The sequence below is a fragment of the Myxocyprinus asiaticus genome, chromosome 32 (assembly GCF_019703515.2).
Source record: "Myxocyprinus asiaticus isolate MX2 ecotype Aquarium Trade chromosome 32, UBuf_Myxa_2, whole genome shotgun sequence".
Lineage (NCBI taxonomy): Eukaryota > Metazoa > Chordata > Actinopteri > Cypriniformes > Catostomidae > Myxocyprinus > Myxocyprinus asiaticus.
Window position 1 is genome coordinate 23,581,284 of NC_059375.1, and position 16,985 is coordinate 23,598,268.

Here is a 16,985-nt window from a genome sequence, read left to right on the forward strand (position 1 = left end):
TTTTGCTTAGAAAATTTTTACGGCAATGTACAGAGCACTGCTAAATAAATGACTGTTGAGTCAGTCAATGTTCATGAACAGTTTGCGCAATACCCCAGATGGAGTTTTACACTTTTTCTGGTTTCATTCAGTTTGGTTGTTAGCATGTTCATGTGGTGTATTGCAACAATATCAACTCACAAACAATTTGCATGCATGTACACTTTCCCTCTCATCTTTTGCAAACTGTGCATATCTGTGATCTCTTTGGTCTAAAAATAGCTCAAACCTTGCCATTCTCATCTGATCAAACATCCCTGTCATCCCAAAGTTCAAGCCAGAAACTTGAAGAAAATGCAAGAATTAGACATTTAAAATGCATTTAATTGGGGATTTAGAAATAACAAACTCTTTGGACTGTCACAGTAATAACAGCATTTTACTCTTAATCTCTGTTCTTACTGTATGAACTGGATGTGTGGTTCTTTCGAGATTAAAAGTTATTGATGATGTTGCAGTTTGTGTGTTGAATGTAACAGTAGAGTGTGATGATTTCCTACCCATCACCCATCTCATACTGCCATGGTAACCTGAAGAGTGCTAAGCATATTGGACACATTCAGAATGTTGGATCCCTGTGCTAAACTGATAGGTCAGGTCTAGATTTACTGGCGCTCTGTGTTCTCAGCTCAGGAACTGTAAATAAGCGGAAAGAAAAGAAGATTTCCATTGCTGTTTTTCAAGGCTTTTTATCTATGTTTTGGTTGCCATTTGACTGTAGGAGAGGAAACTGCATTGAATCTCTTTAAGAGCACAATTCTACAACCATTGTGAAACCAGTGATGGTGTTCGGATTTGCCAACAAACAGTATTAAAGAAAGCTATTCGCTTTAGTTTTGTAGCTCTACTTCTACTATATGTCAACAATTGTCTAATTGGGAAAGGATGCTTAGGAGATACATCTGAGATGAAGTTGATACATAAATGAAACATAACTGATATCTCAATTTATTATCCTGAGCTATGAAAGAGGAACATCTAAGCAATAAAATTGTATTCTTGGCACACATATAGAGTATGAGTGTTTTAGTGAGAGCTGGGATTTGACACCTGAGTATCACTGCTGTGCTGTAGAGGAGTCTTGGGTTACCTTAGGAGAGTAAAGGACACTTAGTAAATTATTCATAACTGCGGTTTCTTGAAGGCGTCCAAGCAGTGAGCAGGGTACATCCACGTCCTCTCTCCATTAGCTCATCAAAGCATTGGCGTCGGACCTGAGATAATGGTGGACATGAGTAACATGGGCCGTACTGGAGGGGAGCCTACAGAAAGGCTATATTAGCCATGTTTCCTCTAACGGGCCAAATGAGGGCGTGCTAGTGCGTGCCAGGGCCAGTTGCATTCCCACTCTCACTTCCGGGGCTTCATCGTGCCTTCTCTGGGCTTTCTGGGGGCCAATGGCCTTTAGCCCGCTGATTACCCTGGGGCCAAACAAGGCCAACTGGTAATTGTCAAAGGCAGAGTTTCGCTGAACTTGCAGGTTGTGTATCCAACGCACAATGGTACAGGTTCGGGAAAAATACCAAAAATGCGGGCATGGCACAACTCCGTTAAAATGCACACTGGACAAAACGGTGCCCAAAAAAGAACTTTCCATGGTTCGAGATCATGGTCAGTGTGCTTGGACAACGTCCCGCTGTGAGTGGAAAGACCATACAGTCGGGGAGTTGTCAACGTTCATTTATCTTGTTAGCTAGCTAATGTTTACAAACAATATAAACACGATATTCTAGATAACTAGACAACATGATATCGCAGCTTGAGTTTCCCTCTTGCTTGTGAAATAAGCGGGGTGTGTGATGTAGGCACCAGGGCGACATATTAAGGGGTTTTAGGGCAACACTGTGCGGCTATTGGCCCGCTGTTGGGAACACAGATTGATTTTGGTCTTGTGGCTCGAGGTCTGAGGCTATTGGCCCTGGCTGGCCAGTTGATAGCCCTGGCTCGTACTTTCCCGATAGCGGAAAAGCAGCTATTGATAGTCCATGATATTATCATACTACACTAAATAATTCCACTGTCATAGGGACAAAAATACATTTGAATAAAAATTCAGTTACATGGCTTAGAATTGGTTTTATAATTTTTTTTATAATAAATAAATACAAATATTATAATTTGCTTAATAATATTTGAAGTTAATTTTAGACCCTGTGTGAACGTCTGTAAATGTCTCATCTACAGAGACATACAAATGACCCTAATGCGGATCTTGACTTTCAGCTTCACAGAGTTCACACTTTATAATTCTATATAAAGAGTATTACTTTATGGCACACTGGAATTAATTGCTATATTCTAACATTGCTTGGACCTTCATGTTTAATAGTAACAGTAATTGCTCTCAGAGTAGTGATTATTTTTGGTAGATGAGGGAAGCGCTTTGTCAACAAGGGCTTTTTTCATGTACCCCATACTGCCGAATTACTGGCAGTGCCATCCCCTATCAGACATTTTTGCATCAATTTCAAATTTGATCATATTTCCCTGTGTCTCTGAAGTTGCTCAATAGCATGTTGGTTGAGCAACTTCAGAGACACGAGTTCTGGTCTTGTTCAATTCAAAGGTTGCATTTTCGCTAACATTTTTAGATTCCATGGACATTTTTTTACTCCATTGATGGTTAGATTTAGGGTTTGGGTCAGGACATATGATCGCTTTACAACTCACTTTACAACTCGCTTTTGGTGCCACTCTGTGGACATTTCACCCTGGCAGTGATTTGAATTTCAGTAAGCACATACCGATTTTAGTAGCAGAATTTGCATAGTTGCATTGATTCAAATTCACACTCTCTCTTATTGGGTCATGATCAGTAGTGTAGTCTAGCACATACGCAAGCTTACGCCGTATGCCCATCTATCGTTCTGATAAATTCACAGTATGCCCACCTTTTCAGTCATCACTACAGACTACACCACTGAGGATGGTGAATGTTGCATTATCTGCTTCATTTTCAAGAATAAAGCAAAACTCTAATTTCTTTTTTTTTTTTTACAAAATGCATTGTAAAACTAACAAATTGTGAATGAATAAATCTTTTACAGAATATAAACACTATGCATTTGTATGACAGAATGATTATAATAAACCAAAGACTTCAAAAGAAAATGTTATAGTTCTGTATATTTTTAAATTTGTATAAAAATTGACACTGGTCCTGTTCTGTTTCTGATTAAATGAGGCACTGATTAGGCCAAATGCAGGAACTGCTTGAGTAATTAAGCAAAGATGGTAAAACCGACCCATATTACAGTGTTTTTTATAGCTATAATATAGTGTGGGTGCAGATCATTTAATTTCTGGCCATAGTTCAACTTGCTACAGCATTTCTACTTTTGAAAACTTTGAAAAACTCAAAAAGAATATGTTTACATAAATATATTCAGAAGAAGTTACAGATGTGTATTGCTTAACATGCCATCATGTAGGTTTGGCTGGGAGTCCTAAGAATTTGTGATGACAAATTAGTCATTTTGATGATTGTTAACTCATCTACCTCTGACCATCTTGTCATCTTTATTGATCCTGATTTCCAGTTGAAAAATATAATGAAAATATGTTGTATTTTTTTGCATACAAAGTTGTGAAAGCACATGTCACTGCAGAGAGGGAGCAAAGGGTGTCAGAACTTTAATGCTAAATCATCTTGATGGACAGAAAATAAGAACAGATTGATTAGTCAGGAGCATGTTCTCTATCTTGCAAAAGTCATACCAAGGAAATTATGTAATGTGTTTTCTTTGAAGGCTCAGCTTGGCTCTCTCCCTATCTTTCCTATCTTCTCTTCCCATATTTTACTTTAGAACAATGCTGCTTTCATTACTTTTTTCATGGATTGCCAGCATAGTTTTTCAGCAATGTCTAAACAACCAAATTAAATAATGTTCACAGAAGCTTGTGCCCATTTAAATTTAAAACTATCAACTGTGAAAAGTGAACAATAATTGATTAATTGTTTGTACTTCAATTTACTGTGAGTATTTCTGACTGGTTCTTAAAAGAAAAAGTGGGACTGGGAGGGCGGGAGGGGGATACATTCTGCACCCATGATTTGGATTACTTTTATGCTGCCTTTATGAGCATTTTGGAGCTTAAAAGTTTTTGTCACCTTTCACTTTCATTGTATGGACCTACAGAGTCGAGATATTCTTCCAAAATTCTTCATTTGTGTTCTACAGAAAGAAAGTCATACATATCTGGGACGGCATGAGGATGAGTAAATGATGGGAGAATTTTCATTTTTGGGAAAACTATTCCTTTAAATAGACAGAGCTAGAGTGAGGGGTCTTTTAACTGAAAAAGATTTGAGCAACTGACCTCTCCAAGCCATTTCAGGAAAACACAGAACAGAGGGTTCTATCAGAGTCAGGTAGTGTAGAACGTGCTTATCCAAGATTAAGTTTGCTCAATTTTATTTGCAGTTTCACTATGTCACTGCACATTCATTGTACTTTTCTAAACAATTTTGGAACTTTGTGCCTTTTCTCATGTTATTGTCTCCAATGGATGAATCGCTTGTGTTGCTGTGTTCCTCATTTATATGCCAGTGCAAGTCTGATACACTAAACGCTGAAGACATTTTTTAAATGATTTAAACTTGTTTAACCAAACTTTTGGCATTTTGTCTACTATTACGCAAAATTTCCTGGGTAGGGCTTACTGAATTAATTAGCCTTACTGTAATGTGAGACTTGTGCTTGCATTCTGACACACACAGAAAAAGTCAATAATTGAAAATATCTGTTGATAAATATACAGGTTTATTAAAGAAGCATAGATGTCTACTTCCTGTCCTCATTCATTTTTGTTTGACATGTTATTCCGGTTAACACTTTACAATAAGGTTCCATTTGTTAACATTAGTTAACACCATTAGTTAACATGAACTAACAATGAACAATACTTTTACAGCATTAATTAATCTTGGGTTGATGTTAATTTCAAAATATAGTAAGACATTTTTTAAAATGAAGAGTTGTATTAGTTAACATTAGTTAATTCACTATGAACTAACATGAATTAACAATGACCAATTGTATTTGTATTAACTAACATTAACAAAGATTAATAAATGCTGTATAAATATATATAGTTCATTGTTAGTTAAATGCATGAACTAATGTTAACGAATGGAACCTTATCGTAAAGTGTCACCATTATTATCATGTTTTTCCAAATGTCCGAATCCCAACCGGGCGCAGTAATAGTCCTGCTGAGTACCTCACACAGAGAGAATGCGGTGAACGCCCTCAGATATTTGGGAAGGGGTGTCGTGTTTTGATCGAGAAGCTTCTATTTATAATGGATTGCTGTAATAGCTCGTCGGTGCGCTCTGTCAGGCTATGAGGCAGAATCATATGACCTGCCGTTCATTCCTGTAGTATAGCTGTGACACGAGCTGCACCTCTACTGCACATTTCTCCGCCGCTCCAAGCGAGAGCAACTGAAAATGCATCAGATCGCTGTGCTATGATATACTGTCGGATATTTAATTAAACAGCAGTCGATATTCTCAGTGGTCGATATTTACGAAACATATCTGACATTGATTACGCAAGACGATGCCTGAAGAAAAAGGTATGTTGTCCTTTGACGCTCTGGTGGTCATTATTTTTTCGGATGGGTGTTAGAACTGCTGTTTTGTCAATGGGTACCTTTGACTGTGTCATTGATATTAGATGTTAATTTTAGTGTAATATCATAAATGTATTATGGTATATTCTAATATATCCTATGCAGTCATCACAATCATAATGACATTTAGTCAGGGGCGTAGATTCCAGGGGGGTGGGGGTGAGGTAACACCCCAATAATCAAAACATTTAAGTACAACCCCCCCAATACTTATACCATGATCAGTGGAAACATGGAAATTCTTCACACTGTAATCCCCCTAATGTTCAAGCCAAATCTATGCGCTTGCATTTAGTATGAGCTAATATTCTGACAGCTAGTTATCAGGAGCATTCCGTGCAACATCAGTTGAAGTTCTTGTACATCAGTTTGAGATTTCTATTTATTTTTTTTTACTTCATAATTATAAAATGACTTGTATTATTAGATTGCAAAATATGATGCGTGTGAAGGGTAGTGATCTTGCCTTTTGTTAGATGAGGCTCTTCAACAAACATTATTTTAAAGGTTGTCTATTAAAATAATAAGAACAACTACAACCCACCCAGAATAATCGTAATTCTGGCAAAAGGACGCACTGTTGCTCTCCAGGAGATCAGATGCAATCTGGCCTCCTTGGACAGCAGTCTAGATATTTGTGCTTGTGTGTGTGTGTGTGTGTGTGTGTGTGTGTGTGTGTGTGTGTGAAAAGAGAGTGAGAAAATAGAAGGGAGGGGGAGATAGATGCTTGCTGACCATTTAAGAGCCCTTGGTTATTGTTTAAAGTTTGTATGTCTAGTAATGTGAGATGAAAAGAACAATACAGGCAGGTTTTCTTTTGATTGGCATGTTTAGTCTGCAATGACGTCTGAATGTCCAAAAGAGAGCAGGCAGATAATTACTTTTGAATGAGTTCAGCATGCAGTAAGTGTTGTAGCATGCAAACATTGGTGAATACATCACCTGAATAGGTGTTGAGACTGGTCAATTGATGTGGGTTTTTTAATGGCAGATACCGATATTGATAACTATGGCCCATATAATGCCAATATATACAGTATGTGATGAAATTTTTATACAATATTTACTCACTAAAAATATTTGAAAACAGAAATGATGCATTATCCATTAAAGGGATAGTTCACCCAAAAAGGAATTTTCTCACCCTCATGCCATCCCAGATGTGTATGACTTTCTTTCTTCTGCAGAACACAAACAAAGATTTTAAGAATATTTCAGCTGTTTTGGTCCTCGTAATGCAAGTGAACGAGTACCAGGATATTGAAGCTTCAAAAAGCATATAAAGGCAGCATAAAGGTAATACATACGACTCCAGTGTTTAAATCCAATATCTTCAGAAATGATATGATAGGTGTGGGTGAGAAACAGATCGATATTTAAGTCCTTTTTTACTATAAATTCTCCTTCCTGCCCAGTAGGTGGCGATATGCACAGCGAATGTGAATCACCTAAAACAAAAGAAGAAGAATGTGGAATTGAAAGAGAAAGTGGCGAGTTATAGTAAAAAAAAAAAAGGACTTAAATATTGATCTGTTTCTCATCCACACCTATCATATCCCTTCTGAAGACATTGATTTAACCACTGGAGTCATATGGATTACTTTTATGATGCTTTTATGTCCTTTTGGAGCTTCAAAATAGTGGAGTTTGTATTCAGCAGAAGAAATAAAGTCATACACATCAGGGATGGCATGACTGTGAGTAAACAATGTAAAAAAATTCATTTTGGGGTGAACTATCCCTTAATAAGGCTGTTGGAAGACTTTTTAAGTGACAAAAGGGATGCTGTTAATTGGCCAAGTGGGCATGGTTATCTGCTGGTAATCTCGAAATCGCCAAATATTGGCTGATTAATTTGCCTATCAATAGTGAAAATATGTGTGTGAACATGTACATGTGTGCACAGGGACCAAAAGACAGCACCGGCACCTGACTCTCTGAGATCACAAAGTAACTATACTAGTGACTGTTGTTGGAGGGGCTTACTGTCACACATCCTCAACGACAATGCATCTAAGTCATAATATAACTGTTGGAAGACTATCAGCAGCTGTAGAAATGCCACTAGCACTGACCGCTGTGACAGTAAACAAACTCTTTGCTTCTGCCCTGCCTGTTCTCTAATGCAGGACAACAGATCTAAAAATAAAACCAAAATGGATAAATGCAATATGACATAATGGTTTTCTGGCCATAAGCATATTTGAACTGTAATGAATGGATTTCTAAAGTTGGATTTCTTCTGTACGAAATCTAATGGTGCCTCAGAGGTGCTATTGAACACGCTGAGGTAATGTAGTTTCACATTGTCCTTCAAAGTGCGAATTTGGGAGATCAATAAATATAAGTGCACAAATATAATCCTGTTGGCTGTTTATTTTGCCTTTTCACTTCCACTAAAAGTGACTTAGATTGAGTGCTTTAAATCCATTACTGTGTCCCTGTGGTTCTTATTCTTGTCCTCCCAGGCAGAAAGCAGTTATCTCTGGTTGCTTCAAAATGGGCACTCCATGCTTACAACTGTGTAATTTGTTTTAAAATCCTTTAATCACCCTGCCATGTCCGAGGATCATCCTCACTTACAAACACAGCTGCATGCCTTGTGGACGAATGAGCGCAATAAGTTTCTTCTGTAGATTTAAGCATCTTGTGAAATATTTGTTGGGGCTTTCACACCAACATCTTTTCATTTAGCAGGTTTTTTCCTCACCAGTGTGCAGATAATGGACGAGCTATTTGCTTTTACTCAGTCATCTGAAAGTTTATCTCAGGAACTACCAGATATAGACTGTACAGATGCCACAAATGGTGACATTGTAGACATTTAAAGGGGTCATGACATAAGGAATAAAATGTTCCTTGATCTTTTGACATATAATTGGTCATTGTACTATAAATCATACTGTAAGTTTTAGAACTAAAAACTTTCTCTATAATAGAAAAAGAGCATTTACTTCAACCAAGCTGCAAAAACGTCTTGTTTGGAATTCGTGAAACTTGTGACTTCACAAGCACCAAATACATCTGCATATGCAATGCCTATATTTCCGTCAATTCACCCTTTGCCCCGCCCCCTGGTGCTCAGTCAGTCACAGAGGTGAAAAGGAAAGAGATGGGCCTGTCATGGGAGATTCATCCAAAGTGCACTTACACAGGACACTTTAATGTGACTGTCTAGATTTAAATGTTTTTCTACATAAATGTGCACTAGACAAATGACTGTTATCATACATCTCACGCCGCTTTTAAAAGACGCAATGTCAAGTTATAACTCTAAAAAGGATCCCCCATTGTGTTTCATTCAGCTGCACTGTTATGCTGTTTGTAAGGTGTCCTGGAAAATTTTGCACCCATCTGTGCTATTTTTAATTGCTGGTTAGATCACTTTGATGCGTTTCCAGCGATGTGCGTCGTGTTTTAAAAGCGGAAAAAAACACTTCTCATTTTGCTGCAGCCACGGACTGGGAGAAACACATGCCCTTCTGTGTGTAAACAAACCAGGAAAATACGTGAAAACCAGCATCTCTGCTTTGGCCCGTTGAATCCGGTTGAAGCACCCAACATTAACATGGATTGAATTACGTTTGTGTATTCAGAAGATTTCAGTGTGAATTGCTTGTGAAACAATCACAATATGATTCAAGCTTTGTAAATGAACAGTTATTGAAAGATGGGGCAGTTCAAATTGGACTATTGGATGAAAAACTGTTAGTAACCAATTTCATTCATGAATATTTCATGTGTCATGATTGTTTGATAGTTTATGCTGTGCTTGAGTGAACAGTTTCATACATTCAGATTAAATGTGTTGGATGTACATTATGTGTTAACCCTGAAATGTCGTTTTTATGTTGTGTGGAGTTAATTTTCTTCGGATTGCATTTCAAATATGCCTGTAATGGAACGGCTGCACGATGTTAGCCAATCACAACAGTGGGTGTTTACATTGAAGTCTTAAAAGGCCAGGCAGCTTAAAACCGAGCATTTCAGACAGAGGGCCAGAGACTGGGTGGAAAATTATTAAATATGAATAAAATATGACAGTTTGGTGCAAAAAAAAAAACTTTAACATTCTAAGTGGATCTCAGGGTAGATAAAAAAATTATAAAAAAAGAGTATGTCATGACCCCTTTAAATACAGATAATTACAGACAGTAGTTTTGAAATATAGTCTGCAACTGCACAACTACGTTTACATGGACAACAGAAAGCGGCTTATTGTGAGAAAGCGCCTTATTGTGAGAAAGTAGCATTCCCGTTTACATGTGCTGTATTTGGAGCGTACTCTTTATTCTCGTATACATACACGGTCAGTAAGCAGCTTTTTACAGCAACGTAATTTCCCCATGTCGCTTGTGTAAATAACAAACATGGCATTCGAGGAAGACTTCAGTATGTGTATTCCCCGTTGCTTCACTTTATTTCCAGATATTCCAGAGTTGTTGCTGTGTTTGTTTCCTTAACTTTCTATTTCAGTGGAATTGCACTGAAATTGTGGGGTTTCCCTCCTGCCTAAAACTCCAGGATTCCCCCAGTGTACTAGCACATGTATGTGAATGTGAGGGACCGTCAATATCTTACATTGGTGTGTATGAATGGGTATAGTTTATAGTGTATGTGCTTTTCCCACTGTACTCCCAGAAATGTTGAATTCTTTTGACATTCACTTTATTCGCTTTGTTGACTTGTTGTAAGGCTCCATCCTATGACGTCTGTTGTCAGGTCTGTTCACGCACATGCGCACTCTTCAAAAACCTTTAACAATGCCGCTAATGTGTCTACATGGCCACATAAGCCATGTTTTCCAAGAAGGATATAACTGCAGGCTGAGCTCCAAAAAGGCCACCTAACCAACCCTTTCCCTAACCCTAACCATGTGTGGAAGTAATGCCCCTTTTGGAGGTGATGTAACCACCTTTTGGAGTAACCTAGTCCCCTTGTGGATTAACCCCACCTTCTTTCTGAGATTCTGCCCCCATTTTGACATCTCCAGCCTGCAGCTATACCTACTCAGATTTCCGGGCAAACCCAGGTATGTTAAACCGTTTTCTCGTAATCCCTTAAACGGTGTAAGGAAATCAGCGATATTATTATATATGCTTTTCTCAGTATTTTGGTGCAGTTCTGAAGCCATTGGCAATGCTTGTTAAAATGATTATGTCTGGCTGGATATGAAAGAAACATAAAGAGGTTTGTCTTAAACTTTTTGTTGCATTCATTGACAACTATCAATTCCTTTTTATTTCTTTTCTCTCTTTCTTGCTCTCTGGATACTGCTCACTGACTCTTGTCATCTTGCATGGCCTGTAACCTTTTTGGGTGACATTTTGCAAACGAATCATCAGAAAGTATCCATGTGACTGTTAGGTCACATTGAGGTCAAATGCCAGACGTAACTTCACATGCATTCATAACCGGTATGCTTCAGTGGGAGTGAATGAACTGAAGGTGAACAGGAGATAAATGTGCAAATGCGCACCTCCCTATGTGGTAATAGGTAACATCAAACAGCTTACGTATTCAAAGTGTGATATTTGAGGGGCAGGGGGTCTTATATAACGTATATCACTAATACTGCCCCACAGAGGCAAAATAAAATAACTACGCTGACCTGGAAACTGAGAAAAATGGCTTCAAAGTCCGGCTAAATGTGAATGATTAAAATTTCACACTTGGCTTAGTTAAGCCAAACTGTCTGTCACAGGACGCATAGTCAAAGAGACCCCAATTCGGTCATAACTGAATTTTGACAAAATGTATGCAGTTACTGCATTTTGTCTTTGCATGGATAGCAGCATGCTTCAATATTAATTTATGCTACAAAGCAAAAGTAATGGGCATTTATTAGGATTCCTATTGGACAGTCTTATCCGAAAACCCGCTTTAATGCAATTGTGGAAGGCAAATGGCAAGTGACTTTGGTGAGGTGAATGGCAGAGGGATTCTGCGGTAGAAATCTGAGACCCTCAAACACAGTCTTGTTAGCTATGCTCATGGACCTCTAGCAGAATTTAGCAGGGAATGATGGAATCCCCACGGGTTGAGTACAGGCTCTATTTATGGAGAACCTTCTTAAAGATGGATGGCTCTGTCTCTAAAAACGAGCAAGCTGGACAAATGGTGTGTGTCTTTTTAGGAACATGTGGAACAAACTCCTCCCTTACGATGACCTTTGGTTGGTCAAGCTTACAGTGGTTTTGATAATAAATGATGTGGGAATCTGAAGCATGCAGATCGGTGTATGCAAAGAGTGGGATATTGCGGTGACAGGAATCTTACCACTTCACTACAGCTTTGTTCCTTTATTCCTCCATTCCCTAACCACAGACCTTTGGCTCAGGTTAAAAGGAATCAAAGGCTTGGAAAACATGTATTTCTTTCACATACTGTAGTTTACAAGAACTTCAGTGAGACACCCTGTATTTAACTTATAAATTTCTTAGCAGATAAGTTGTGGTTAGGCCTATAAAATTACATAAATGCCTGACATAAGTTCATTCATTCTTTTTCTCTCTTTATCTTAATATGGTTTGCTAGTTTATGGAAGTCTTGTCCTGGCTGGCCCCACAACCCTCTTTTATATACCATGGCATAACTTTCGATTTATTGTACACAGTTACACTCATAGCAACTTTGTGCGGGTCAAGTATGATAAAGGTTATTCTTCTTGTCACCATGGGTCTTTGTTTCTCACATATAGTAGCTTGTGCTTTTAAAATACATTGTCCTCTTTATGAGGGTTGATGGCCCATTATAATGTTAAACGAATATTCCGGGTTCAATACAAGATAAACTCAATCGACAGCATTTGTGGCATAATATTGATTACCTCAAAAAATTATTTCTACTCGTCCCTACTTTTCTTTAAAAAAGCAAATTCAAAGTTACAGTAAGGCACTTAGAATGGAAGTGATTTTTGGAGGGTTTAAAGTTTACGGATTGGCCCCATTCACTTCCATTTGTAAGTGCCTCATCTGTAATCCAGATTTTTGCTTTTTTAAAGAAAAAGAGGGGCATGTCAAAATGAATTGGTAATCAATACTATGCCACAAATGCTGTTGATTGAGCTTAACTTGTATTGAACCAGGAATATTCCTTTAAATGCTGGATGAATGGTACAGGTGAAGTAAAACTGCATCTGACACCTGTGTGAACACCTGTGTGAACACCTGTGTGAACTTGAGAGGAACTGACCATGTGCTAAAAATTCATTCATTTTTAAGTGTGACTTAAAGTGATAGTTCTTCCAAAAATGAAAACTCATGCTGTTCCTAATCCGTTTGACTTTCTTTTTTCTGTGGAGCACAAATGGAGATGTTATGTTAGTCTCAGTCACCATTCACTTTTACTACATCTTTTTCCATACAATGAAAGTGAATGGTGAGTGAGGTCTTTCTGCCTAACATCTCCTTTTGTGTTTGGAACAACATTAGGGTGAGTAAATGATGTCATAATTTAAATTTTTGGGTGAACTATCTCTTTAAGTGTACTTTTTAGGGCCACTGTAGTTATCATTACATAAGCCTAATACTATGTGACCTGTACGCATTGGCACATGGAATGTCTTTCCCCGTGACACGGCACATGCAATCAAACACAAACACAAACACACACACACACACACACACACACACACATAGTCACAGCTGTAGATTCCTTCCAAAGTACTTTTATCTCATTTGAGACAAAGGCTTAAACAAGTCTATGAGCTAGCTGAAACCAGCTGCTCCCAGAAACTTCTTAACGAACTAGGCACAAAAACTTGTTCCTGGCCTCTGAGAACAAGCAAAAACACATTTCTCTTTAGCAAGTTATCCCTGAGATTATTTACAAAGTGAACACCTGTGAAAATCCCACTACAGAATGGAATTGAATGTCCAACAGAAACCAGTTTTTCTACACACCCTTTTAAAACAAGAGGTTGAAGGTCTTTCTCTAGCTATGTCTTGGACTGTATTGTAAGTGTTTGCACACCTTCGTAATGGAGTAAGTGTGAAGGCTGGGTGCCAAACAGACTCAAACAACAGCTTAAAAATTTACAAAGGAGAGCACTGATGTCATCCATGTCTATGGTGAACTCATCCTTACTTTTCCTGTGATGATTGTGTGAATAGTGATTATTCTCAGGTGGTAAAGGGGGTAAAAGTTCACATTGTAATATTTTAATGTTTGCTTCCAATCCACACACAAAAAAACTGGTTACTCCTTTTTTATGGTGTCTTACAGTAGACAGTAGGCTTAGATTATATTCTCAGGTGTTATAATGTAAGAGTTCATAGCATACAATCCTATGATGACATCATGATCTAGGCAACTTCAGACTGAGTGCTGGGGAATGTTACGTTATTGTGCTACTCCTAAATAAAAGTAATTATGGATTGTTACTTTTAATTAAAAATAACGTGTTAAGGTGCGATCACACTAAATTTGCACTCCATTCAATTCCATTGATATGAATCCACAGGGTTGGGCAGAATACTTTAAGAAAGAGACTTTAAGAAAGTATTCTGGGCTGAATACTAAAATACTCTCTCTTAAATGTACTCAGTAATGTATTCCGATACATCACATATAAAAGTAACGTATTCAGAATACAAAAATACTTTTAGAATACCTATTTATAAAGGCAAGGCACAATTGGAAAAATTATGTGTGATATGTCATTATTATCTTATCTGAACAGCAACATATCCACAATTAACATCTAAGTGAGTCTAAAAAGCCAGCTAGCTATCTGTCAGCAAATTTCATGAACTTAGCGCTACCTTGATTTCTTTAAATTTGATGAGGAGTTGGACGCTGATGTTTTTCTTTATGGAAGGCAGAAGACAAACAGAAGGCTACAGTATCTTGTCCATTTTCCAACAAGAAAAATGCTGCTTGTACCTCCAAGACCCAAAAGCCTCTATAGCTGTGACATTGTACCTACCAAGCAGGATTGTTTGTGAATGTTCAGAACAGCATTTGTAAAAATCATGGATGGAGATAGTGTCTTGCTAAATCTGATGTCTGTTTTCCTTGATCATGTTCTGTAGATGTAAATGGTATAGTATGGTGATGTACAATAGTGTTGGTTTATATGAAATGTTTTTTTCTGACTGTGTACATATAGTAATTTATTTTGTATATTGCTTCACTTTTGCATTGCTTGAAAGCCTCTAGTGGCCAGTATGCGTAGAGCACTATGGGAAGGCTATTAATTCACTTCCTGTGTCTTTCATTTTGTGACACCCTGAGGAAGGCCTGATTGAGCCGATACGCGTTGGTGCTTTTATAATATGTAGCCCTCACAGTAAAGGCTTTTTAACTTAAAACTCCACAAGAGTGCCTAGATGTGGATTTTTGTTTCCACTAATTGTTTTTCAGCATTTGTAATGTTTTTAACTAATTTTGTATTTTAATCTTCTTCTTAACCCATTATTTGATAGGACTGACAAAGATAAAAACAATTGACACAAAATTGATCATGAAATGCAAATTAACCATTTTAATATTTGATGATAACTGGATGCCACTTTTTTGTGAATCACTTTGTATGATATGTTAAATATATGTATTTATACAGCAATCACAATCGCGGGAAACAATGTATCATGCACTCAAATACAATATTTGTGTAAAAATGTGGCTGTACTGACTCTGGTGCACTACTGACAGGTCGCTGATTAAAACTACAACATTCTGGTGCAATTGCCAGAAATTCAATCTCAGAATCATTATACATGACTTGACATTATACAACCTTGTATTTTCGAGAGGTCAAGTGTGAATCACGCATCTGCGCTGTTCAGAAAGAAGCTCCTCACTTGATTGCCAAGAATGTATTTTTTTTTTTGCCTTATTTTGTGTTCATTATGAGAGAAGTATTCTGAAAGTATTCTAACAAAATTTTATAAAGTAACTGTATTCTGAATACAGGTGCTTGAAAACACAATGATGGCTGGATACAGTTACTTCAGTTTTGTATTCTGAATATGTAATGGTGTTACATATATTCCATTACAGACCAACCCTGCGAATCCTAACGCGGGAGACCAGCAATGCAAGGTCATGCAAAGACATTTCGCATTCTGCTGTGACCCATATTTCAAGTTTGGTGAACTTTAACCTGCGAATTTGTATGACAAGAATAGAAGATCGAAATGTCGCAGATTCATCTCTTGGCTTGTTTATTTTCCTTAATTGTTGCAGGAAAGTGGCGTAGATGGTATATTTTAACATTTTGATTATAATATCATTTGTCAAAAAGATGCCTTAGAGCATGACATCATATCCTTCATGGCACAGTCTGAAGTAATTTTGCATGCTCAAAGCCTAGTGTGACTGCTTTAGTTACTGCACTTTTAGCCCCCAAACTTGAATATTTGGTTCCATTCTTGGGTGAAGATACAGTATTTGTTATCTACAAGACTCAAGAGTTTCTCTGTGTGGATTATTTGGTGCTTGTATTTGTATCCAAATTAAACTTTTTAACTCGTTCTCTTTTTTCTCTCCATAGCGTTTCACCAGCAGGCTGTTCACAGTCCCCATGAACAACAGAAGGGACAGCGGCAGAGTGGCCCCATCCCGTGTCAAAACTGTGGCAAGCCCTGCAAAGGCGAGGTGCTCCGGGTGCAGAACAAACACTTCCACATCAAGTGCTTTGTTTGTAAAGGTAACACATCAGACAAGTGCCAGTCCATTCATCTAAATTTATACCGTATTGTGTGGCAGTTTGCTGAAAGTTATACAGTATAATAGCTTTTACACCAAAGGCATTTTGAATGTACACCTGTTAGAACCTGCCAACACAAACCAAAAGTAATAAACATGTCAAGGTCAGATTCAAGGACAGTAAACATGGTGACACTGTTGTCACACTAATTAACTCAAACATGCTCACTGGTTGTGGAGGGTGGTGTGCTAAATCACAAAGAGGAAGTTTAATAAGGTGACTGTGTTTTTGATCAGGGTTTGCTATCTGATTTCATCCCGGTAGACACATTTAAGCCAGTCACAAAGGGGTGACTGCTGTCTCCTGTTTTGTCTGTGAGAATATATGTGTTAGTATGTGTGTATGTGTGTGTGCTTATGTATGTGCAAGACCATTTCTCCCACCAGCTGTTTTCAGCTTGATGATGTTGTGAACACAGACAGCAGTTGCTAGGTGACCTCAGGGTTTAGACAATGTAAGCTTCTTAATAGTGTTTAACATGTTTATTCTTACCTCAGTGCGTCAGTCAGTGATTACTACGCGGCACTAGTCAAATTACAGTTGCTGCTTTTTTTTTTTTATTATGATAACCGCCCACTCTTAACTCTTATTGTCT

At 37.8% G+C, this 16,985-nt stretch overlaps 1 protein-coding gene across 6 annotated transcripts in view; it reads left to right on the plus strand.

The window, feature by feature from the left end:
* LOC127422752 (actin-binding LIM protein 2-like) overlaps positions 1-16,985 on the plus strand; it is a 94,266-nt gene that overhangs the window by 3,772 nt on the left and 73,509 nt on the right. For 5 of the 6 annotated variants that reach the window (XM_051666466.1, XM_051666462.1, XM_051666464.1 and 2 more), the window contains exons 1-2: positions 5,358-5,619; positions 16,175-16,330. In XM_051666466.1, the coding sequence (XP_051522426.1) occupies positions 5,604-5,619; positions 16,175-16,330 (172 nt within the window). In that variant the 5' untranslated portion in view covers positions 5,358-5,603. Of the gene's footprint in view, positions 1-5,357; positions 5,620-16,174; positions 16,331-16,985 lie in introns of those variants that run through there. The other variant, XM_051666463.1, reaches the window with a different exon arrangement.